Source organism: Tursiops truncatus, chromosome 3, assembly GCF_011762595.2.
Source record: "Tursiops truncatus isolate mTurTru1 chromosome 3, mTurTru1.mat.Y, whole genome shotgun sequence".
NCBI classification, from domain to species: Eukaryota; Metazoa; Chordata; class Mammalia; order Artiodactyla; family Delphinidae; genus Tursiops; species Tursiops truncatus.
The window spans coordinates 97,717,053-97,743,142 of record NC_047036.1 but is presented as its reverse complement, the minus strand read 5'-3'; the positions used below and the strand labels follow the sequence as shown (position 1 = coordinate 97,743,142).

Genomic DNA, 26,090 nt, shown 5'->3' with positions numbered 1-26,090 from the left:
TGATTACATGGTGTTCTTTCAACTGACAGAACATATCCTCACACAAAACAACAGAAGCAATTAAATCAGACCTCTATAAACTTTATTTCCTTTTGAAATTATCTCAGTTACGTTTTAACAGCCTTTAGTAGATAACGTTTATGATAAAGAATCAAATTCTTGGAGTTACTTAACTTTGTATGGTGACAGATGGTAACTAGACTTATCATGGTGATCATTTTGTAATGTATAAAAATATTGAATCAGTATGTTGTACACCTGAGACGAACACAACACTTTAATAAGTCAACTGTATTTAAAAAAAAAAACTTGGGTTTTTTTTTTCACACACACACACTGTATTTTATTTTTACAAGAGATAAATAAACTGACACCAAGCATTGTAAATGGATGACCACAACAAAAGCAACAATGACTGCAATTACCAAACACGAAACACACTCATACTATGTCATATAATATTGACATTCAGTCCAGTAATCCTCCACAGTAACAGCTCCTTTACTTTGTATATTGATTTGTATATTTTTTGATTCTGAAAATTGATTTGTATATTTTTTGATTCTGAGTCCTTGTGGGTTTTTTTAATTGAAACAGAAAGTCACAAAAATTATAATCATCCTCATCAGTTCACTCAGTCCCATGTAATTAATTTTTTTTTCATCTTGATCTTTTGTTAGCACTTTTATGAATTCATCAGTTTTCCATTAGAGTTCCGAAAATGCTTATTCATTCAGTTCAGCAGTATAAAATCTTGGGATTTTTAACAGCCAATTCTTATCAGTCATACTACTGATGTTTAAATTTATGCATTTTTCTCTGAAAAAAAGATTGTACAAGGTCTTGAAAGTCATGCTAAAAAAATCATTTCTAATAGTTATTGTCCGATCTGATATCTCAAATATATGTTATCTGTTTCATTAAGGAATATGAACAAACTAAGTAATTATTAAATTCTTTACTTTACCATTTACTAATTGTGTGTTACTAGGAAACTTACTTAATCTCCCTGAGCCTATTTCCTTCTAGTAAAAGGTATATAAGCCACTATAATAGTGATATATATCATTAATGATATATAAGTCACTGGACAGTTCTGAGAAGTAAATGAGATAATTCATATAAATCATTCAGAAATATGCCTAACATATAGGGCCAAATCTACATTAAGAATAGTTATCAGTATTAATGTGGTACAGAGGTAGTGAGAAATTATATTAATGTATGTAAAAGTAAAGTATCTAGCACATTGCTGGTCATACATTAGTCAATTTTCCCTCATTCATATCCAAGTATTTAAAAAAAAGGAGCTTCAACTGTTTTGACATGTTTTAACACTGGGCTGGGATGGAAGGGTGGGTAGAATTTCTTGAGACTAGGGATGTTAATTCTACCCTCCCTCTCCTCTATAGTCTTGCCCAGCTTAATCAAAAAAAATAAATTGGACTAGATGCATTTAAAAACCACTCAAATTTTTCTATTATTTATGGTTTTATTTATTTGAAAAAAATCCCTAATTATTAGTAGCTCACATGTAAAATGAAACACTCTTAAAACCTTATAAACTAAAACTTAAAAAAACGAAGGTTCCATGACTTCACTGGTGGCACAGTGGATAAGAATCTGCCTGCCAATGCAGGGGACACGGGTTCGATCCCTGGTCTGGGAAGATCCCACATGCCGCAGAGCAACTAAGCCCATGCACCACAACTACTGAGCCTGTACTCTAGAGACCGCGTGCCACAACTACTGAGCCCGTGCAACACAACTACTGAAGCCCGCGTGCCTAGAGCCTGTGCTCTGCAACAAGAGAAGCCACTGCAATGAGAAGCCCGTGCATCGCAACGAAGAGTAGCCCCCGCTCGTCACAACTAGAGAAAGCCCATGCGCAGCAATGAAGACCCAATGTGGCCAAAAATTAATTCTTTAAAAAACAAAAACAAACAAACAAAAAAACCCACAAACGTTCCTATAACCAGGTTGTCTGAGCAAATATTCCTTATTAGTAAGTAAAGTCTGTTACATCATATACATGTAACGAAAGAGTTAAATGCAACCTTAAAAATCTTAATATATTCATTTTTTGTTTTTGAAATGAGGCTTTCCTTTTAAGACTTACATTTCTATTTCAGTTCAACCTATTAGATTAACTTCTAAAAAACTTCCCTGGAGTAGAAGTCCAAAAGTTTTGGTTTACAATGACTAAGATTTTTTAAAAATCTATTCCAAAGGAAGGAAGGAACTATTTTGAGGTATCTGTAATTCAGAGTAAAATTTTTTAAAAACTTGTTTCAAAACATTTCCAGTACATGAAAGGAGCCTATTGTTGAACTAAATTACTATCTGTGAGACTTGTTCATGACATGAAAAAATATACTGTAAAAAAATTTCAGTGATTAATTTAATTAGCATTTAATTTTTCAAGTCTCTTATCTGCCAGTTACAGTAGTTCTTCTCTGAACAGAGAAAGTACTTACTGCAAGACAGAAGTTACATGATATTACATAATAACTCTGAAAATAAGTCCATTAATTGCCTTTGAAGCTAGGGATTATTTTATTTAAATTTATGGGCTTGACGTAGAGCCTATTTATAAACTAGTCACCTGTCATGATACATGCTTTGGGACTGAGAAATAATGAAATCCCTTCAATATTTCAGGAAACTTCTAAACCCTATTGTATAGAGTAAGAATAGATTTTAAACAATGCCAAATTTTCTTGCTGCAGGATTAATATTATTTAAGCTTTGTAAATAAAACACCTTTGACTCCTTCCTCTATATGCTTCATGATTGTTTTTAGTTCTTACTTTACATTAGACTTGTGGATAGAAAACATATACTTCTAGTGTTGAATAAATTTGATGTAGTGGAAACAGGCTAATTTTCAATATTATTTTATACCTCTAGCATAAGTAACAGAAGTTACCCTCTTCATCTTAAATATATGATTCTCTTCAACCCTTTTATTAAACATTGGTATATAACTTTGATAATAGATGCTTACAGCGCTTATTATAATTAGGTAGTAAAGAACACTCGTTTTGCCACTCCTATTTTATTAGACATTGGTATATAACTTTGATAATAGATGCTTACAGACTTATTATAATTAGGTAGAAAAGAACACTCGTTTTGCCACTCCTATTTTATCAAAACATCTCTCATAAAAAAGGTGGTACAATTTTTTTATAGGTTATTAAATTGGAAGGACATGAGTACCTTTTAATTAACATGCACTATTTTCACTATTTTTGTTACTGTGTAGTAGGACAATTTGATGAAGGGCACTACTTAAAAATTATATTAAAAAAAACCTGGAATACACACATGCCAATATGAATACTGATTCCAACCCACCAGTTAAAGTTGTCTCTATTATTTTTTCTCTGCTTCAATACTTCCAATAAATTCCCTGTTAAATCTTTGTTAAAGGAAGAAAAACTTTTGAGATTCCTAGGAAGATTAACTAAAAATAAATATATCCTGCCTTAGAATGTAAGAATGTAGTAATAACCATTTCCTATACTTACTATTAGTGTATCTGATAAAAGACAAACTGACAAAATGTTAATAAAATACAAACTGATTATGAGGAGGCTACAAGTGACCCAGATACGGTTCTGTTCTATGTAATAAAAAAGGGAGTGATCCAATTATTAAAACAATAATTATCAACTACAATTTAACAATGTGCAAAATGTTCAAAAATAAAATGTGGTAACAGAAATATTCAGTCAAAATGCTAAAAATTTACATGTTAAGTTAGCCTTCTCTATTAATTCAGGAAAATCACTTTTTCTATTTTTACCCAATTTTGAAGTGATTTTACTTGCTAGCAAACATTCCCTACAAAAAAAATAAAGTGTTGACTATCTTTCAATTGAAACTAAAAGTTTCCTTTAAATTCCTTAAAATAATGGCTAATTATTATCAACTTACAGTAAGGAAGAGATGGATGAGAAGTCATTCTTCTGACATTATTAATGGCTTTCTTAATCATCTGTTAACAAAGAAAAATCATTCTTTTACAGTTACAATAAAAAGTCGTATTAAAAATTTAAATTGTGACAGGAGATTCAAATAACATTTATTTATTTTTACATGATTCCATAACTATTGTAATGGGTGCTAAAAATACTAAACATGGTAACAGAAATGAAATTTAATAGCTCAGCTCTCTAACATTTAAGTGTACATACATTTTCTGCATCATTACCTAGTATCTAAGAACAAATTCACCTCAAGAATTTAGTCTTACCTCCTTTCTTGCCAATTCTTTTCTTATCGCATTAAATTTATTGGAACAATCCTGAATAGTATAAGGTTAAAAAGACAGGCAGAAGCATGTGGAAAAAAAAAAAAGAGGTAAACAGAAAACTGTATAAATTTTTAACTGATAGTTTGGAACTATTTATTTACCCATTTTAAAATTATGCTTTGAATGATTTACATAGCCTGTCAAATAAGAGTAAACTAAATATGTGAAATTAAAGGGATAATTTTAATTTATAGACTATTTCCTACTTATAACTCTAACTATAGTTATAGGTTATCCTAAGTTTGTACCACCAGTTCATGTATGTTTTGTTGTTACTGTTCTTTTGGATTTTAAATTGTTCAATTAGCCTAAAGCTGTAAGTAAAGCGGGGATTTGGGAGGGAGGGAAGGAACTAGGCCAGCAGAATCAGTGAGGGATAGAAACACTGAAAGATATATATGGCTGCAGTTATACTCCAAAACAGCAGAAATTGGTCATAACTAGTATTCATTAGCATTCATAATTTAATAAAATAATAGGATTAAGAAAATTTTGATCAAATTCTCTACACACAAAAAACAACCTTCTGAATGTTACTTCTGTTTAGTAAACTGCATGTTTAAATCCCTTGCCCCTCTTAATTTAGAAAAAGTCTAAAGATTCCTGTTCTTTCTTTTAATTATCATTTTTTTTCTGGTAAGAGCATCAAAGGAAAATCATGAGTAAAAAAATAAAAGAAAGTTAAATAAGTTTCTGAAAGCATATGTAGAATATTATAAGGGAAAGAAATCATTAATTATTTTAGAAGATCCATATAAAAAGGAACCACCTTATTATATTGGTGTCTTTTTCCTGAGGATGGAGTGGGATAATCCCAATACTTATGTTTACAAACCACAATGACCCCAACTAAAAAAGATGTCCTTCTAACATTTAAATAGGAAGAAAATTCAGTCCTAAGAGGAATAACAATGGTAAATTTCCATATTATAATACTCTGGAGAATAAACAAATATTTTCTGAGCACCTACTAAATGTTCTACTTAGAGATCTATTCTACTTAGAGATCATCAATATATAAGGCAGGCATAACATAATCTCTCAAAGAGCTTGCATTGCAGAGGGTATAAAAAAAGACAACCAAATAATGAATAGATAATTTCCAAACTGATGAGATGATAAAATGGGATAATATGATGATCAAATGAGATAACAGTGTGACTAGCAGTAGTGTAGGGAGCAGCAGATACCTTTGCTAAGGAAGCAAGGGAAATCTCTGGGAATTTGAGTTGAGTTCTGAATGGTAAACAGAAGAAGAGTATTTCAAGCAGAAAACAAGGTAAAGGCTCTGAGCTTGATGTGCTCAAGTGACAGAAAGAAGGCCAGTGTGACCAGAGCAAAGAGAATCAGGTGTGGAAACAAGGGAGATGCTGCTGCAGAGGCTGGCAGAGTTTAAATCACATAGGGCCTTAGAGGCCATGTTAAGGACTTGATTTAAAGCTGTACTGGGAAATCTTCAAGTCTTAAGCATTGGAGTGATAACCTGAATGATCTTTTAGAAAAAAGCAACTCTGCCTGCTGTGTATAAAACAGAGGGAGCAGTATAGAAGCAGAGAGACCAGAAAGAAAGCTGTTACAGGAAGAATTGTATCATATTCTCTGAAAATGGAGTTGGAAAAAGTGCTTATTATTTCTTTTTGTATATTTTGTATATTCTCTTTAAGTTCTTTAAAAGATAATAATATCAGTAGGTTTTACAAATGAATTTTAATGTATCTGTCCATTGGAAAAAATTTAACTATTAATGACCAACTCTTTTCTTTTGAATAATCACTAGATTGCTTTTCAAATTCTTAATACTTAAAACACTCCTACCTGAAATCAATGAGTGAAGGGGAATGGAGGGCTTTAACACAAGCTCTACCACAAATTTGAGATAGTGACCTGAGTTAAATTCCTTGACCTTTCTGGATCTCAAGCTTCATCTAAAGAATGGTAAGTAGGAGTAATTACAACAGCTACAACAGATATCTCAAACAATAATAAGGTTATATGAGTGATAAAGGAACTGCATTAAGTATAAAATATTATCAGGTATTATTAAAGATGACTGAGCCTTTATTTAAATAATTACCCTTACAAAAACCACCTACCACCTAGAAAGCCATGGAAAGAACTGCTGGTGCTGGGTTTCTTTGGTTCTGTGTATGAATTCCTATACCCTAAGTGTCAACAAAGGAATCTCATGTGGGTATAAACATGGATCACAGCTTAGGTAATCAGGGCTCAAGAAGATCCTCCATTACTACAGAAAAATTCTGTTTCAGTTCATCTGCATATTATATTTTGCTTAAATTAAAAAAAAATTTATATCATTTTTATTTGTTCAAAAAAAGAAAAATTTATTTGTCTCAGCATCAACTAACAGTTATTAGTTGATAACCATTTAAAAATATTATCTAGACTAGGGGTTGGCAAACCTTTTTCATAAAGAATTAGATAATAAATGTTTTGGACTCTATGGGCATATAGTCTCTGCTCAGATACTCAATCCTACCACTGTAATGTGAAAGCATCCATAAACAAAATATTAAAAAAATGAGTGTGGCTATGTTCCAATAAAACTTTATTTATAGACAATAAAATCTGAATTTCATATAATTTTCATGTGTCACAGAATACCATTCTTCTTTTGATTTTTTTTCAACAGCTGAAAAATGCAAACACCATTCTTAGCATGTTGTCGATACAACAGGTAGTAGGCAGGATTTGACCCATAGGCCATAGTTTGCTGAGGCCTAATTTGGTTCCAAATAATTATTACTTAAAATATAGCTCTTTGTATTTTCAATTATTTATTTCAAATAATTTTTGTTACCCTTTTCAAATGAAAACATATTATTCTTCGAATCAAAATTTATAATTTCCAACAAGTATGACTTATTAAAAAAATTAAGAATTAAAAAAAAATATTTAGGGCTTCCCTGGTGGCGCAGTGGTTGAGTCCGCCTGCCAATGCAGGGGACACAGGTTCGTGCCCCGGTCCGGGAAGATCCCACATGCCGTGGAGTGGCTAGGCCCGTTAGCCATGGCCACTGAGCCTGCGCATCCAGAGCCTGTGCTCCGCAACGGGAGAGGCCACAACAGTGAGAGGCCCCCATACCACAAAAAAAAAAAAAAAAAAATTTACATCATCTTTTATCTATTAAGTTAGAGAGAAAAACAGGACATTTATACACAAATATGTTTAACTTTACATACCACTGATGCTCCTCTGCCAGTCTGTGTACTACCAAGCCATGGCATGTTAATTGGAGTACCAGGATTGCTATGTGTGTATGGGGTTGTACCCTGCACAGCTGTTAAATCATCACGAGCATGTATAACCAAGAAATCTTCTGACCTACAAAGGAATATCAGCCAGAATGAAAGCAACCCATCAGTTCTTCATTTCTTCTGTTATACCTGAAAGCTCTAACATATGACTTTGTATTTCCCTTTAAAATTAATTTTCTTCAGCTCTGAACTCTCAACTTACAGACAATAATTTCGTACGTGAACAATTTCAGATCCCTTCACCTATTGTCTTCTAACCCTCGATTCCCTTCTTTAAAGCTCCAGCCACCCCTTCTTTACTCTTTAGCGTATCAATTTCCACTTTGCTTACAATCTAGGACTATTCCTTTAAAAAATCATTTGAAAGGTATAGTTCTGTGGATTTCATTATTCGTACTGCAATGTCACCAAATAAAAACAAAGTATAAGGGTACCCTTTGGTTTCCATTTCTATATCATCATCTACCCAAGTATAGATCTGTGTAGCCAGAATTCCAGAAACATCTAGTTCTTGAACATCATGGCTTGAAGCAATTGCTATGCAGTTTCTATTCGCCTGAAAAATAAATCATACAGTACTTTTTAAATAAAAATGCGTAACATGTATATGCGCTACTTTTGAAAATGGAGACTACAAAACAGCCTCTAGAAATGATAACTTTAAGGTATAGAATAAATAGTATTTTCACAAATATTTTAAATTAATTTTAATAAATAACTTTGAGTGAAATAATCATCAGCTTGAGCTTGGAGATATGTTTATATTCTAAGAATTCCAGAGCATTCAACAGAAAGTCAGCTATAAATGGAAATGCACATGCCACTTCATTTCTTCTCCCAGCACTGTCTCTCTAGTCTACTAGAATGGTACAATCTCCTTAAGGTTTGCACAGTTCAGAAATGTGGAGTGAGATGTTGAACAATATAGGGGCCCTGGGAGGTAAGGAAAGGTAAGGGAGATAAGGAACTCCAAACTAAAGAAATAATGGTGAATTATTCAAATAAGATGGTATCACTTTCACCTAAAGCCTTTCAATCTTAGGCAAGACAAACAGAATTTGGGAAAGGGTCACAAAGAAGAGGTGAAGAAGAGTGAGGGAAGTATGTCAGAAAAAATCATAAATGAAAAGTTGGTCAGACTAAATGATAGAAAATTTTAAACATCTACAAATTTAAAACATGTATCTCTAAAACAGAAAATGAAAAGATATTGACAGCAAAAAGAAAACAGGATTAGTATTTCCATTATGTAAAATGCTAAATACAAACTAATAAGAAAAAACTGAGACCCCAGAGATATGTGGGAAAAGGATATTAACTAGACTGTTGGAAGGTAATTCTCCATGGGACTCTCCACTTTTGTATGTCTTGTGAGTTAGTCAATGACTGCCTTTGTTTCACGGTATTATTGCCAGGATGTCTATATAGCTATAGTCTCTCCCTCCAGATCAAAAGGCAGATAAGCTTAATGTACATTAGAAAAGATTTGGGTATCATTGGCCTTCTTGCTGTCCCTTTGTGGGAACTGTACCTCAGGGAACCAGAGCAAAAATGCTAACATTCTAGTTTTTGCTATTAGTAATAAGCTGTCCTTTGTCTCTGGTCTTGTGTCTTCTAACAGTATCCATTAAACTGTGAAAGTTAACTTGTTCCATTGAATGCAGGGGAAAATCTCAGATCATTCTTGACACAGATAATTCACAACTAAACAAATGGGGAAAAGTTCAATCTCATCAGCATTTTAAATTACTGCAATTTAAAGCAAAGGATATTTCTTAGCTACAAATTTAACAAAGATGTAAAAACAATATATTTGAAGAAATAAAAATTAAACAAGTACACTCTTACAGAGTCAACAGGAGACTTTGTATATGACTGTTCATTACTATTTACTTATATAATATATCCAAGTAAGAGAAAAAAGCTAGTCTGTTTTATAGCACAAAATATTAAAACCTTATTTTCTTCAGGGGAAGGAAGTGACTTGTTGAGTGTAAATAATAATTTTATATTTGTATTGTGTAATATGTATATATCATATTATATAGATACTACATCATGAGAACTGCCTGGCTAAGGGGCGAATCCCAAACTTGCCTGCTATGAACAGAACTAGTCACTGTTAGGGAGAGTCTATGAGGAATATGAGACGAAGAACACAGGTAAAGATGAGGACAGAATGACAAAGGATCTATCTCGGTGAAATCAAAGAAAAGACAGGCATAGGGAATTCCCCAGTGGTCCAGTGGGTAAGACTCTGCGCTTTCACTGCTGAGGGTGTGGGTTCAATCCCTGGTCAGGGAACTAAGATCCCACAAGCCGCACGGTGAGGGCAAAAAAAAAGACAGACATAGCATAGGAAGATGAAGAATCAACTAGAAGTCCCTATACATTTTGCAGTAAGGCAATTAGGGAAGATAGGAGGGGAAAATGACTAAGATAAATTTCAACCTTGGACCACTGTACCGAAGGCTACCTCTTCTGTAAGTAGCTTATAGACACCTCTAAGGAGGATATTGAGTAAGAAAGCTAAGGAATACAAAGAAAACACTCTAGTTGGGCAGCTATTATAGCTGAAAGTCAAAGAGGGAGAATTTCTGTGAGTCACATATAAGCTTAATTTTGATCTATACGAAGAATCACATTCAACATATTCATATAAAGAAAACAGGAAACATTTTCTTTGGATTAGCTGCATGTGTTGTATAAATTCTAAAGGCAGGGGACTTCCCTGACGGTCCAGTGGTTAATATTCTGTGCTTCCACTGCAAGGGGCATGGGTTCGATCCCTGGTCGGGGAACTAAGATCCCGCATGCCAAAAAATAAAAATAAAATAAAATAAATAAATTCTAAAGGCAACTGCATATATAAATACTTGAGACCTCTCTCTGTGTAGTAATAAAACATTTTATCTGCTATATATCCAAGATCAAATAAATTATCAAACAATATAATCATTTTATAAAATAAAAAATGTATTCACATTGCAACTTAAGGAGTAGAAAGTAGCTCTGGGAAAGGGAAACACTGCTACTGAATAAACTGACAGAACAGGAGACATTCTCCAACTATGAATACTTAATCAAAGAAAAGAAAAATGTCTATGTACTTACTTTATTAACAGCAAAGGCAGTAATTATATCAGATTCCTTATGAATAATTCTTGCTTTACCTCCAGGATATCCCGAATCTGCTTCTATCTAAATGGAGGGAAAGAAAATACAAAAATACAGTGATTTTAGTAAATGAAAAAACATAATATATGTCAGTCTTTCATTTAATACTTGCATAAATTAAGAAACTTTTCAGGTATTTCAAATCCAAAGGTACTATTTTACATGTTACTTATTTCTAAAACAAAATTTGGCAAGAGGAATTTACATCTTTTCAAATTTGTTTTCACATATAAAAAGATCATTGATATACAACTTCATTAACTGCTTATGTTCTTAAGCTGCAATAAGTTAACTTTAAGACATTCTAATTATTAACGTTAAGATAAGTTTACCGCGTTTCGTAGTATTATAATCCTTTGATATTTTAAATATTTTAATATTAAAAGGTCAGAAGGTAAATATCTTAGGTTTTGCAGACCAGTAAAGAATTATGTTGCATATTCTTTTTTAAAACAACCTTTCAAAAATATAAAAACCATTCTTAGCTCATGGCCTACAGAAGAACAAGTAGGACACAGCCAGCTGAATATATTTTACTGACTCTTTATCTAAAATAACTTTTAATTTATTAAAGGACTCTGAAATCCAGAAAGGCATAGTAATTTGCCCAAGTCAGTAATCATTTTAATAGCTGAATAAACCATAATTCAATATACTTTGGACAAGGGAAATATTATTTGACCTTTTGCTTACCCCACAGAAGGTATATACACCTTTCAACTCAGAAGAGAGTATTGTATAAAATCAACATTTACTAAAATAAACAGAGGTAAAATGAAGAGGCAATTGTTAAGAGTTGGAGATGTTACTTAATGTACTATTTTGTTTCATTTTATTTTATCCTAACCTTCAACCTTTAAAATGAATTATTATAAATTGTTTCACAACTCATTGTGCAGTGCAGAAGTTATTAATTTGAAATCAGAAAACAAATTTACTTCCTGGAAAATTTAGATAAAATATCACCAATCCCCATCCATTGTTTGACCACAGAACTGAGTAGGGTGAGCAGTATTTTTAAAAATGGCAACTAAGATGACAGTTCATTTGCAAAGTTGAAAGAGACATAATCAAACCAAAATAACCATATGCAATCAAAACTCATAGTCACTGGATGTAAAGATGTCAAATATACTCTAATCTTAAATGCAACTGGATAACAAACATGAAAGAATTTCACTGCTCGTACCAGCATTTAGGTTGATTTGAGAAGTCAACTTCTTTTCTAAATAAAGTCTTAGTTCTGGTTGAGGTCCATCATCCAGTAAGAATGTCTAAGTCAAATTCTGTAATTTCATAACCAAAATCCCAACTTAACCACCTATCTGCCTGGTATCTAAAGTACACTAAGGGTCCACTACTGGGTGTTGAAGAAATTGGAAATAAAGACAAATGATATTTCCATGGAATAGAGGGATATGCTATTTGCTGGTAATGAATGGGTGGGTGGAAAATTTCAGTTTCACCGGCAGCACTTCTTCAAACTTTACACTCACAGAGAGGAAAGCATGAACTTCATAAACGCTTCTTCAGTGTGGGAATACATTCCTGTCCTTTAATTATCTAGATTTACTAAAACATTGTTTCTCAATAGTGCGGTCCCAAGAAGATCTGCGTGAGAATCAATTAAAGGGGGTGGGGTGGGGTAGAAGGAATGGTGTTTGGCATCAAGAGTTTATGCATATTCAACTTTGAGAACAATCGTAAGTTGTAGGAGATGAATTTGGAGAAGTAGGCACAGTTTAGCTTGCATGGGGCCTTAAAAGCCATAATAAAGAATTCAGATTTTATTTTAAGGTTAGAAAACCATTGGAGGGTTTTGATAATTCTGGATGTTGTGGGACAAAACATAAGGGGCGTGAGACTGGCTGCCAGGAAACTAGTTAAGAGGCAACTACAGTAGCTGAAGTAAGAGGCAGCGGTGTATTTGATTAGAGGAGTAGGAATGGTGGTACTGATTAAGTGGTTAGCATTAGGATAAATTTTGCCAATGGGCTGAGACTACAGTAGTGAGTAAAAGAGAGGAAGCAAGGGTGACTCCCAGTTTTCAGACCGTTCTCAAAAAATGATACTGAGACAAAAGTGAAGGAAAGAATAGGTTTAGGTTGGGATTAGGGGAAGACAGAAAATTCTATGTTTTGACATTGAGGGGGAGGTAACTAATAGATTATATATGCAAGTCTGGACTTCATGAAATGAGCAGGGCTGGAGAGAATTAAGAATTATAATTTGTATGGAAACACAAAAGACACTGAATAGCCAAAGCAATCTTGAGAATGAAAAACGGAGCTGGAGGAATCAGGCTCCCTGACTTCAGACTCTACTACAAAGCTATAGTAATCAAGACACTATGGTACTGGCACAAAAACAGAAATATAGATCAATGGAACAGGATAGAAAGCCCAGAGATAAACCGACACACATATGGTCACCTTATCTTTGATAAAGGAGGCAGGAATGTACAGTGGAGAAAGGACAGCCTCTTCAATAAGTGGTGCTGGGAAAACTGGAAAGGTACCTGTAAAAGTATGAGATTAGATCACTCCCTAACACCATACACAAAAATAAGCTCAAAATGGATTAAAGACCGAAATGTAAGGTCAGAATCTATCAAACTCTTAGAGGAAAACATAGGCAGAACACTCTATGACATAAATCACAGCAAGATCCTTTTTGACCCACCTCCCAGAGAAATGGAAATAAAAATAAACAAATGGGACCTAATGAAACTTCAAAGCTTTTGCACAGCAAAGGAAACCACAAACAAGACCAAAAGACAACCCTCAGAATGGGAGAAAATATTTGCAAATGAAGCAACTGATAAAGGATTAATCTCCAAAATTTACAAGAAGCTCATGCAGCTCAATAACAAAAAAACAAACAACCCAATCCAAAAATGGGCAGAAGACCTAAATAGACATTTCTCCAAAGAAGATATACAGCCTGCCAACAAACACATGAAAGAATGCTCAACATCATTAATCATTAGAGAAATACAAATCAAAACTACAATGAGATATCATCTCACACCAGTCAGAATGGCCATCATCAAAAAATCTCGAAACAATAAATGCTGGAGAGGGTGTGGAGAAAAGGGAACACTCTTGCACTGCTGGTGGGAATGTGAATGGGTATAGCCATTATGGAGAACAGTATGGAGGTTCCTTAAAAAACTACAAATAGAACTACTATATGACCCAGCAATCCCACTACTGGGCATATACCCTGAGAAAACCATAATTCAAAAAGAGTCATGTACCAAAATGTTCATTGCAGCTCTACTTACAATAGCCAGGAGATGGAAACAACCTAAGTGTCCATCGACAGATGAATGGATAAAGAAGATGTGGCACATATATACAATGGAATATTACTCAGCCATTAAAAGAAATGAAATTGAGCTATTTGTAATGAGGTGGATGGACCTAGAGTCTGTCATACACAGTGAAGTAAGTCAGAAAGAGAAAGACAAATACCGTATGCTAACACATATATATGGAATCTAAAACAAACAAACAGAAAATCGTCATGAAGAACCTAGGGGCAAGATGGGAATAAAGACGCAGACCTACTAGAAAATGGACTTGAGGATACGAGGAGGGGTAAGGGTAAGCTGGCACAAAGTGAGAGAGTGGCATGGACATCTGTACACTACCAAATGTAAAACAGATAGCTAGTGGGAAGCAGCCGCATAGCACAGGGAGATCAGCTCAGTGCTCTGTGGCCACCTGGGGGGTGTGATGGGGAGGGTGGGAGGGAGGGAGACACAGGAGGGGGGAGATGTCGGGATATGTGTGTGTGTATAGCTGATTCACTTTGTTGTAAGGCAGAAACTAACACACCATTGTAGAGCAATTATACTTCAATAAAGATGTTAAAAAAATCACAATGAATATGGTCTTAAAGGTCATCTTAATATAAGGTTTCAAGTCATGCTTATAAAATGTGATTGGGCTGGATAAATGAGGGAAAAAAATCCAAATATGAATGCTAAAAGAGTTTTTATGAGATTAAACAGATAAAAAAAGTAAACAGGACAATTGTGGTTGACATGTATACACTGATGTGTATAAAACTGATGACTAATAAGAACCTGCTGTAAAAAAACTAAAATAAAATTCAAAAAAAAAAAAAAGTAAAGAATTATCATATGATCCAGCAATTCCACTTCAAGGTAAATACACAAAGAACTGAAAGCAGAGACTGGAACAGATATTTGTATACCAATGTTCACAACAGTACTACCCACAATAGTCAAAAGACTGATACAACCCAAATGTCCATTAATAGCTGAATGGATAAACGAAATGCTATATATACATAATGGAATATTATTTAACCTTGAAAAGAAAGGAAATTCTGAAACATGCTACGAAATGGATGAACCTTGAAGGTGTTACACTAAATGAAATAAGCCAGTCACAAAAGTACAAATATTGTACGATTCCACTTATATAGGTATCTAGGGAAGTAAAATTCATAGACAGAACGTAAAATGGTAATTGGCAGGGGCTGGGGGGAGGAGTGGCAGAAATGGAGAACTACTGTTTAATGGGTAAAGAGTTTCAGTTTAGGGAGATGAAGAAGTTCTGGGGACGGATGGTAGTGATGGTTGCAAAACCATGTGAATGTACTTAATGTCACTGAACTGTATACTCAAAGTGATTAAACTGATAAATTTTATACATATATTTTACCAAAATTTTTAAAAAAGGAAATCTTATGTGGAAACTGATCTGAATAGTGTCTGGGTTCCACAAAGCTTCCCTTAGGAGTGAAGAAGGGAATAGTACTAACAGACTAAATCCAGGATTCTACTACTATTTCAATTAAAGCAACAGCATGTTTAAAACTATCAACTCTCATTTAGTAAATAAGACTTCAAGGGTGGAATGAGCTCGGTGTCACAGAACAGGTCTATAGAAAAGCTGTACTCCAGGTCTCATTAGTTGTTTTCAGTTACTAAGACTTTCTACAATATAAAGCTGTATGCCTGGAGTACTTCAGCACTACTCTAATGATATAATAAAACAAACATGAAGATGAGATCTAAAGACTACCAAAGGCATACTAGAAAGAAATGGGAAGCAGTCAGATGAATATAAAATGACACCAATACCCAAAATATTAGGGAATATAAATATTAAGAAATAATTTTGTTTTCAAGATTATAGCAGAGAAATGAGAGGTAATAACACCACAGATTCTACTGTGTATTAAAAGGATAAGGGAATATTATGCATAACTTTACATCAATAAATATGACAACGGAAATGAAGCAGACAAATTTCTTGAAAGGTATGGACTACCAAAAGCTCACTCAAGAAGAAACTGAAAACCTGAACTGCTCTATATCTGTTAAAGAAAGAAACTGAAGTTGTAGATTTAAAAACTCCAGGCCCAGATAATTTCTCTGGTGAATTCTACCAAACACTTAAAGAAGAAATAATACTGATTCTACACAAATTCTTCCAAACAATTAAAAAGGAGAGAACATTTTCCAACTCACTCTGTGAGGCCAGCATTTGTTAAAACACACACACACACACGAAAAAAAACAAAGATAAAACAAAAAACCCAAAAACATTAAAAGAAACTAAAAACCAGTATCTTTAGTAAACATAGGTACAAAAATTCTTAACAAAAATTTTAACAGATCAAATCTAATAATATATAAAAAATATACCACATCATGACCATATGGTTCTTACCCTGGGAATGCAAACTTGATTTAACATCAAACAAAGCCATCAATCTACTTAGCCATATTAAACAGACTCAAAGCAGCAAAACCATATGATCATCTCAACAGGAGAAAAAAAAAAAAGCATTTGACAAATTCCAACATCCATGCCTGATTAAAAACTCTCAACAACCTGAAGAAAGAAAGAAACTTCTTCAGTCTTATGAAGGGCCTCTAAAAAAACCTTACAGATAACATCATACTTGATGACAAAAGACTGCATGCTTCCTCCCCAAGATCAGGAACAAGATAAAAATGTCTGTTTTCACCATTTCTATTCAATACTAGACTGGAAGTTCTAGTTAGTGCAGTAAGATAGTAGGGTATTAGCATAAAGATAAACAAATAGATCAATGGTCCAAAATAGAGTCCAGAAATAAACTTCCAGATATATGTCAATTGACTTTTTAAGAGAGAAAAGCAATGCAGTGGAGGAAAGGATAATCAAAGTGGTGGGACAACTGATACACAGATTTAAAAAAAAAAGTAACTACAATACATACTTCACACCGTATTAAAAAATTAACTGAAACTGGGTCATAGGTCTAACCATGACTATAAAACATCAACAAAGCAGGAGAAAATCTTTGTGACGTTAGGTTAGGCAAAATTCTTATAGAAAGAAAATCCATACACAGAACAAATTTTGATGAGCTCCAATGTATCAATTAAGAACTTCTGGGGCTTCCCTGGTGGCGCAGTGGTTGAGAGTCCGCCTGCCGATGCAGGGGACACGGGTTCGTGTCCTAGTCCGGGAGGATTCCCACAGGCCACGGAGCGGCTGGGCCCGCGAGCCATGGCCGCTGAGCCTGCGCGTCCGGAGCCTGAGCTCCGCAACAGGAGAGGCCACAACAGCGAGAGGCCCGCGTACCGCAAAAAAAAAAAAGAAAGAAAAAGAACGTCTGCAGTTTAAAAGAACTTGTAAAGAGAATGAAAAGACAAGAAATCATCTAAGAGGAAATATTTTAAAATCACATATCTGATTTGTATTTAAAGTACATAAGGAACTGTTGAAACTCAACTAAGCAAACATACAACCCTATAAAAACAGACACAACATCTGAAAAGACACTTCAACCAAAAAGTTACACAAATGGCAAATAAGCACATGATTAAGATGCTTAATGCAAATTAAATCCATAACAAACTACCAGTACACATCTACTAGAATGGCTAAAATAAAAAGGCTGACCATACTAAGTGTTGGTGAGAATGTTAAGCAACTGATTTCATATACTGTCGCTGAGAATGTAAAATGGTACAATGGAAAATACTTAAGCAGTTCCTTAAAAAGTTAACCATACACCTACACTATGATTCAGTCGTTCCATTCCCAGGCATCTATACAAGAGAAATGAAAGCATATGCCCATACAAAGAAACCTGTGCATGAATATGATAAGTAGTCTTATTTGAAATAGCCCCAAAATGATAACAGCTCTAGTGTTCATCAACAGGTAAATGGACAAACAAACTGTGGTATAGCCATAAAATGAATATAATTCAGTGATAAAAATGAATGAACTACTGAAATAAACAATATGGAAGAAGTTCAAAATAATTATGCTAAGAGAAAGGACACAGAGAAAAAAAGACATATTGTATGATTCTATTTACATAAAATTCAAGAAAATGCAAACTAATCAGTAATGTCAGGAAGCAAATTGGTAGTTGTCTGAGAGAAACAGGGCAAAGTTAGGAAGGGAGAAGCAAGGAAGGAATTAAAGTTTTGAGGTTGATGGATATATTCATTATCTTGATTGTGATGATGGCTTCACCAATGTATACATATGTCAAAGTTGACCAAACTCTACACTTTAATAAATATGTGCAGTTACTTTAAGTCAGGTATACCTAACAAACCTGTTTAAAATAAAACTGTAGCAGATGGCTTGGAAAATTCTGGCCAAAAATTGTTATGATGTTAACCAAACAGAATGACTGCCTTTTGATGTAGTGTGATGACTACAGAAATACAACATTCTGATTATTAACATTTTATAAAATCTGTCAAAAGAAAAGTCTTAGGATAAGAATTCATGCTAATGTATAGACTATAATAATTAATGAGTACCCAGGCAAAGAATATTGTTAACTGATTAAAAGTCTGAATTACGTTCCCTCAAAACTTCTGAAGGCCATTAGAAATTTCCAAAGTTAAGTATGGACGGCATATATTTACTTTGCCAAAGTTTTAGTTACAATATACACTTTATATCAAATCAGTCTTTTTAAATTAATTGCATAGAATCCTTTGGGAAAGAAAAAGAAGTGGAAATTAGTAGCCTTAAAAAAAATATTTTGAAAAATCATTCCCCTAAAAATTACTCTGTTGAGATTGTCTTAAAATAAGAATATGAAACATATAAATTAAATACCAACCTACTAAAAGTTGTATTTGAATGTCTGATCACAGAACATCTGGGAGTTATTTTATGATTGTACAAATTCTCATCCTTTCTGCTCTTATTCTCAAGTACTCTGAGTACTTACTATGCATAAGGCAATGTGCTATATGCTACTGATACCAGTAAAACAAAGGCTACATAATAGTATTTGATATATTTCAAGTAATTTACATCATAGGAGAGAATTTTATCTTCAAAAGTGATACTTGCAGAAACAGAACAATACTACTATACTTCTATAATACCTACTGTAATTACATTTTATTAAGAACCTTAGTTTTATTTACTCAGAAAAATCTGCAGCCAAAACAGGATACATTCAACTCCCTTTAAAACTGCATTGTCTTAATAACAAAACAGAAACAATTTTTATGATTGCAATATTTAACTTGTTAAAAAAAGAATAATTTGAGGGAATAGTAATTTAATTGCATTAGAAACAAAGTCCAGTCCAAAACTAAAATGCAAACACTTTGTTTTTCTTGTTAAAGAATGCAATTTCTAATTTCAGTTGAATGATATTTTGTACCTTATTGATGTTTGGCTCCTCCATCATAGAATTTTTGATGGTTTCACAGCTGTCCTCTAATGACTTCATCAAGAAAGAATAACCACATGACAAAGAGTAAGGATGAGATGTAACATGCACAATACTGGGGATATTTTTTTTAATTTTATTTTTAACTAAATTTACTAAAAAACAACACTGGACTGAGTTATTATTTTTTTAATTTCATATATTTTAAAAGAAGCATGTGTGGGGATGCATGATTGGGGTTTGGGGAAAACTTAATCCGTCGGAACTCCTTAACTATCACTATAAATTTTATTCTATTTCTTAAGAAATTTTTACCCACTTAACTCATTTGAAACGTTGACATTAAAGCAAGATTGAGCCCAAAGTACTTTATACTACAAATTTCAGAGCTACTAGTGCCAGAGTACTATCAACTGAAAATTAAAGTAAAATTGCTCTCTTACACACTATTAAGTCTTGTCTCCATTATGATACCTCATTCCTCAAGGAAGACCTCCTGATTAGAAAATTTTTGATTCCTAGGTTTCTAGTTCTCTCCTTCTCTTGATTTAGCCAGAAACAGTCAATAAAATGCTTGGAGACACCTATCATTTTTAAAAGGGGATATTAGCACTTGTTAAAGAAAGAGATGGTTCAAGATCTTTAGTTCTCAGAAAAAGGAAAAAAAAAAAAAACAAAAAAAGGAATTGGGGATAAAAATGACAGCTGCCAAGCATTTTTTTTGTTGTTGGTTATGATTCAGATATAGTCTATTTGCAGCTATCTATACTTTACTTCCAAATAAGCACAAACAGGAAAGAACTTCTATTTTAAAAATGCATGTGCCAGCAAACTACATTATATACGAAAAGAAAAGAACTGAGGATACACCAGGATTTTAATGTCAGATGAAGAAAATTTCATTTCCAAACATGTAAAGGAATAAATAAAACAGCACTCTCAAAATACTCTCCAACATCTCCCACTGAAAATTCAAGGCCTGTCACACATCTGTTAATATTTCCTAACCATCTGAAAAGTCAGGGACTTGGGCTCAACTATTTAAGTATAATCATCATTTTATAAAGCAGAGAGATGGAAGGTAATTTTGTTAATACCACAAAAAGGCTAGTCAACTTTCCAGTAAAGATTAAATAACTTTGTACCAACTCTATAAAGTTAATATTTTATTTAATTCCATCTAATCTATGTTTTACTACATAAAATTTTTCTTTTCATATTTCCTTTATCAAAATGTCACTATCATCAAGAATAAAACAACAAAGTAGTAACAAATAATTTCTAATAACTACCATTAATCACGCCAGGTTTTATATAAGTTAAGTTCTGCTAATCAAAGTACTGTAAGGTATATCATATTCATTTTAGAGATTTAAAAAAACTAAAATCGGAGAAAATATTTAGCTTAATGATAGCTATAAAACATTCAGTGCAACATTCATATTCATGCTTCTGATTAAAATAATTACAATACAAAAATAACTAAAATTTTCTTAAGATATCATGAAACTCCTAAGAAAACTAAGAATAAAACAGCAGAGGAATTTAACAGGAATAGTTGTACTCATTTATCCATTATCCCTCCATATGCATTCTGGCTTGGTTATGCTCCTCTATTTCCTTAATGACTCTATTTCCTGATTCAACTAGACAATCCAGTGGTAAACTAGTGTGCTGTTTTGTTTGTTTTGAGAATGATTTCATTTCCCAAATGCACTAAATATATCAGCAGTGGAGAAATGTTTTTATCTTCATAACTATATTAATCAAATACGGCAACGGTTTTTAAAAAATGATTTTGTACTTGAAATTACTATGCCATATTTGCATGTTCATATTACACGGCACATCAAAGAAATCAAAGAAGTAATAACAAGCAGAGTAAACATGCCATTTATACAGAATGCAGCAGTGCTTCATATACCATTATCAGGATGCTTTAACTTGTAATAAATTATTTTAGGCAAAGGTATATTTAAAATAAGAAACATTACCTCAGCAGTAAACATATTATAGTTACTCTGATACTCTTATCTAGCACATTCATTTTTTTTTAGCACATTCATTTTTAATTTTATTTATCAAAAAAATTTCTTAAACTGTTTTAAAGGGAATTCATATACTAAATATTTAAGATATATCTGACATAAGGTTAAAAAGAAATACATTAATTTGTATTATATCTAATTGTATCTATTGTTTGCCTAGATTTCAATGTATACTAAGGTACACATGTCAGAAGTCTTCTAAGTTATTAGCAAGAACACTATATATTTTGTTTCCTGACTTGGCTATTCAAATATATTTACACAATCAGGCAAATAGTAAATAATAACACATGCAGTTGCCTCTTACAAATTAGTTCTTAAACTGAGAGACAATGAGATATATGTAATTTTCCTTTTTCAATAAGGTTAGATGCCATCTTGCTTTTTACTAACTTGTCTATTAAGAAGCTGTTCTATTTCCTTATTTTTCCAACTGAAATATCTTCCTTTTCTCCTCCCACTTCAACAACTGCAAAGCTTGCTTTTAGATTAGTTCAGTGCTTCTCAAAGTGTGATCCACAAACCAGCCGCCAGTCTTGAACTCTTTGTTACTGATCCATGAGAAGATAAGGAATGAACTGCATCACTAAGTCCACTGTTTAATTTATCCAAAACTTTTTAATAGCAAAACTATTTCAAAGAAAGAGGCAATATGTTAATTTATATTCCAGTACAGGTTCCCCATATCTTCAAACTGGACTTACTAGTAGCACTGAACTAAATGAGAAAAATAATCTTTATGATAATAACATCAAGGTATAATCAACCAATTACAGTATAATTATAAATTAATTTCAGTCTGCAAAATTTTACTAAGAAGTATAATCAATACAAAAAAAGGAAAATGTACATATTTGAAATGTTTGCAGTATACAAACCTAGTTTCAATGAAACTTGTAAGATAAACTTTATCACATGAAAATGATGGGAAATTTCCACTTTGCCTCTTAAAATGGTAATCATGACAACTCAAAACCAGGAAACAAGACAAAAAATCTTAAGTCAAACAGTATCTTTTTGGGAAATAAAAGTCCCAAACACATCTGAATTAGTTACTTTAAATTAAATTGGTTAGGAAAATACTGACCCTCTCTTTTTCTATGTATTAACTACATAATACATGTTTATGACATAAACAATGAGTTTTTAAAAGTCTGTAAAATGCAACTTATTCTTTATAGTTAAAAATACAAAAGACTTTAATAATAAAATAGCAAACAAGTTTTAATTTATACAGACCTCATTTAGACACCTTTTCTTTGTGAATATATTTCTGATAAAGGTTTCTTGAATTTCTTCCTGCTTCACCAAGTACTGCCAAAGTCTCTTCACAGACAGTGACAGATGGTGTTTAGATCTACAGAGAGACAATATGTTTCATCATACACTTCAGAGATTCCTGGTTAATCTGACTATATTTCCTTGGTGCTATATGAATGTTTATAATAATAAATTAACTAGAATCAGACCACATCATCTAGGGTAGCAATCAGCAAACTTTTTCTTAAGAGATAGTAAATATTTCAGGCTTTGTGGGCTATATGGTCTCTCCCCCAACTACTTAACTTCACCACTGAAGTGGGAAAGCAACCATAGGTAATACTAAAATGAAAGGGTGTGGCTGTAATCCACAAAACTTTATTTACAATGCAGAAGGAGAGTGGATTTGGCCCCACAGGCTGCAGTTTGATGACCTTTAACCTAAGAACATAAGATCTAACAAAAGAGGTATGCTTCCTACAAAAGATCTAGAAGCAAAACTACTCAAAGTGTTGTTTGTGAACACATACTGGACCATGAACTGTGTTACTGATGTGCAGTGAGGTAAGAGCCCATGAAAGAATGTAAATCAACTATGTCACTAAGCCACTAAGTACACTGTTTAGTTCAGTTAACATTTTTTGTAGTAAGACTTTCTTAATGAAGCAAGCAATGAATTGATTTACCTCTTGGTGCAAATGCTTTATCTCATGTACAGTAAAACAGTTTGCTAACTAGCTATTCCAAATAGGTCTGCTCCAACGTAGATGTCAGAAAACACTGGCCCATGGCTCAAATCCAGCCTACCTTTCATATTCAAAAATAAAGTTTATTGACATTACTATATTTAGAATAGATAAGCAACAAGGACCTACTGTATAGCACAGGGAACTTGTCTCAATACAATGTAATAGCCTAAATGGGAAAAGAATTCAAAAAAGAATGAATACTTACATGGGTATAACTGAATCACTTTCCTGTACACCTGTAACTAACACATCACTGTTAATCAACTACACTCCAATATAAAATAAATATTAAAAAAAAAAGTTTATTGGATCATAGCCATGCCCATTCATTTACTGTCTATGGTTGCTTTTACTCTACAAATGGCAGAGTTGAATAGCTGCAAAAAGGATTGTAGGGCCAGTAAAGGCTAAAATATTTACTATATGAACCTTTGCAAGAAATGTTTGCTAACATCTGGACTACAATATGCATCACACAAAGACACAGATATGAGCCTAGAACAGCAAATTAAATATGGAAGTACTAAAATATTTTTTCTTTAAATACCACCTGATGACATTCTGATTTAATAAAACTCATATTAGAACAGTATTCATATGAAACCCTACTTGAAAGGAGTGTTTGTAGGTTCCAGCAAAGCTTTGTGGCGGAGAATTGCAGGACCTGCAGACACACTCTCTTCAGAGGTATGACTTGCAATATAGTTTTGAGGTGGCCCCCCATGGATTTCAAGTCGTCGGAGAAGAACTTGTTCCCAACATTGAAGAGTTTTTAGAACGGCATGACAAAGTGGTGAACTAACTGGAAGCTCTATAAAGAGAAAATAAAATTGACCCACATTTATCTTCTGCAGTAAAATGCTATATTCAATGTAGAGAATAAGATATAAACACACATTTTGGCAGAGGCGATGCGAAAGAGAGGTGGGCACAGAAATCCAGAGGATTGAAAAGAATGTCATAAATCTGTATAGCATTTCAACATAATTAGTGGCCTAGGACAACAGAATAAAAGGGCAATCTAGGTCAAAATTACATCATACCTTTACTACTAGAACTTGGAATAACATTTGTGACTTGTGATTTAAGTAACTGCCATAGTGGTTAAGAATCCGCCTACCAATGCAGGGGACGTGGGTTTGAGCCTCGGTCCAGGAAGATCCCACATGCTGTGGAGCAACTAAGCCCGTGTGCCACAACTACTGAGCCTGTGCTCTAGAGCCTGTGAGCCCCAACTGCTGAGGCCCGTGCGCCTGGAGCCCATGCTCTGCAACAGGAGAAGCCACCGCAGTGAGAGGCCCGCTCACTGCAACGAAGAGTAGCCCCCGCTTACCGCAACTAGAGAAAGGCGGGCGCAGCAGCAAGGACCCAACACAGCCAAAAATAAATAAATTAAATAAATAAATAAATAACTGCTATAGCAATCTCTGCTTTTGACTTTAATTTCGCACAAAAAATGTACCTGAATATTATAAAAATATGTTTGGGAGGAAAATTAATTGCTTTAAGCCTTTGTATCAGCCCAATTTATGTACAGCACATAGCTAGACTTCTTTTGAAAAGTAAAATAATATACAAGGTAAAAAAAGTGAAATAATACTTATTACAAAAGTCAGCACTTTCCAGCTCTACACTTCCATACTCCTGAATCCTGATCCCCCTTTCAACTTTTAGCTATTTCTGCTGTTTACCTTCAAAAATCTAAATAATATGCTTATGATTTTTTTCTATTTTAGAAATGATCTACTGATTTACTACTATGAAATATGAGAATAAACTTCCCCTCTCTCCATCATTCCAATACAGTCCATAATAATTTTTAGTTAGATTGATAATTTAGTGTCTACTTTGTTTTATATATATGTTAATAGAGATCACAGCTGAACTACTTGGTATACTATCATGCCCCTTTCTTTCCTGTACAACCTTTTTCTCCCTCAGAGTTAATAATTACTAAATTTTTGCTTTTGTTTAGTTTCCTACGTGTCTACAACTATTAAATCTTCAACACCTTGGCTAGAGCCATAAACACAGTCTCAATACAGTCAATCACATCAGCTTCAGATTCCCTGCTTTCTTGGACCCTGTCCTCCTAAAAGCACCTAACAATATGATAGACCCATAGGAACTTACTAAACGTTTTCTCCACTACTTGAAAAACAATACAAAATAAGTCAATCAAAAGCAATGGCAATATAAGTTTATGTTAAGCTATTTATTACCTGCAAGATCATGACCTGCAAAGGGATAGAAAGTCTTCAAATTGCTGAGCACCAACTGCACCATTGCCAAACGCATCAATGACCAACTAAAAATAAAGCAACAGTAGATCTGTTAAAAATTTACTTAGGGATTGAGAAGACTACACACTCTTTATCCAACAATTCACTACCAGGAATCTACCCTGAAGATATACCTCCACAAAAACAAAACAATACATGCATGTAGTTACTCATGTCAGCATTATCTACAACAGCAAAAGAGTAGAAATTACCCATCAGAGTAATTGTAATGGTTGAATAACTAGCTCTGAATCATGGAATGTTTTAGGGTAGCCAAAAGGATGTTTAA

The 26,090-nt window shown here is 33.4% G+C and overlaps 1 protein-coding gene across 4 annotated transcripts in view; it reads right to left on the bottom strand.

Moving 5' to 3' along the window:
• The window catches only part of DMXL1 (Dmx like 1), a 259,666-nt gene that overhangs the window by 145,721 nt on the left and 87,855 nt on the right, over positions 1-26,090 (bottom strand). For 3 of the 4 annotated variants that reach the window (XM_073802431.1, XM_073802432.1, XM_033853101.2), the window contains exons 31-38: positions 25,742-25,827; positions 24,129-24,330; positions 22,750-22,867; positions 19,454-19,516; positions 10,712-10,798; positions 8,032-8,153; positions 7,523-7,664; positions 3,943-4,003 (exon numbers count right to left, since the gene is read on the bottom strand). In XM_073802431.1, coding sequence (XP_073658532.1) covers positions 3,943-4,003; positions 7,523-7,664; positions 8,032-8,153; positions 10,712-10,798; positions 19,454-19,516; positions 22,750-22,867; positions 24,129-24,330; positions 25,742-25,827 — 881 coding nt within the window. The remainder of the gene's footprint in view (positions 1-3,942; positions 4,004-7,522; positions 7,665-8,031; positions 8,154-10,711; positions 10,799-19,453; positions 19,517-22,749; positions 22,868-24,128; positions 24,331-25,741; positions 25,828-26,090) is intronic. The other variant, XM_019940874.3, reaches the window with a different exon arrangement.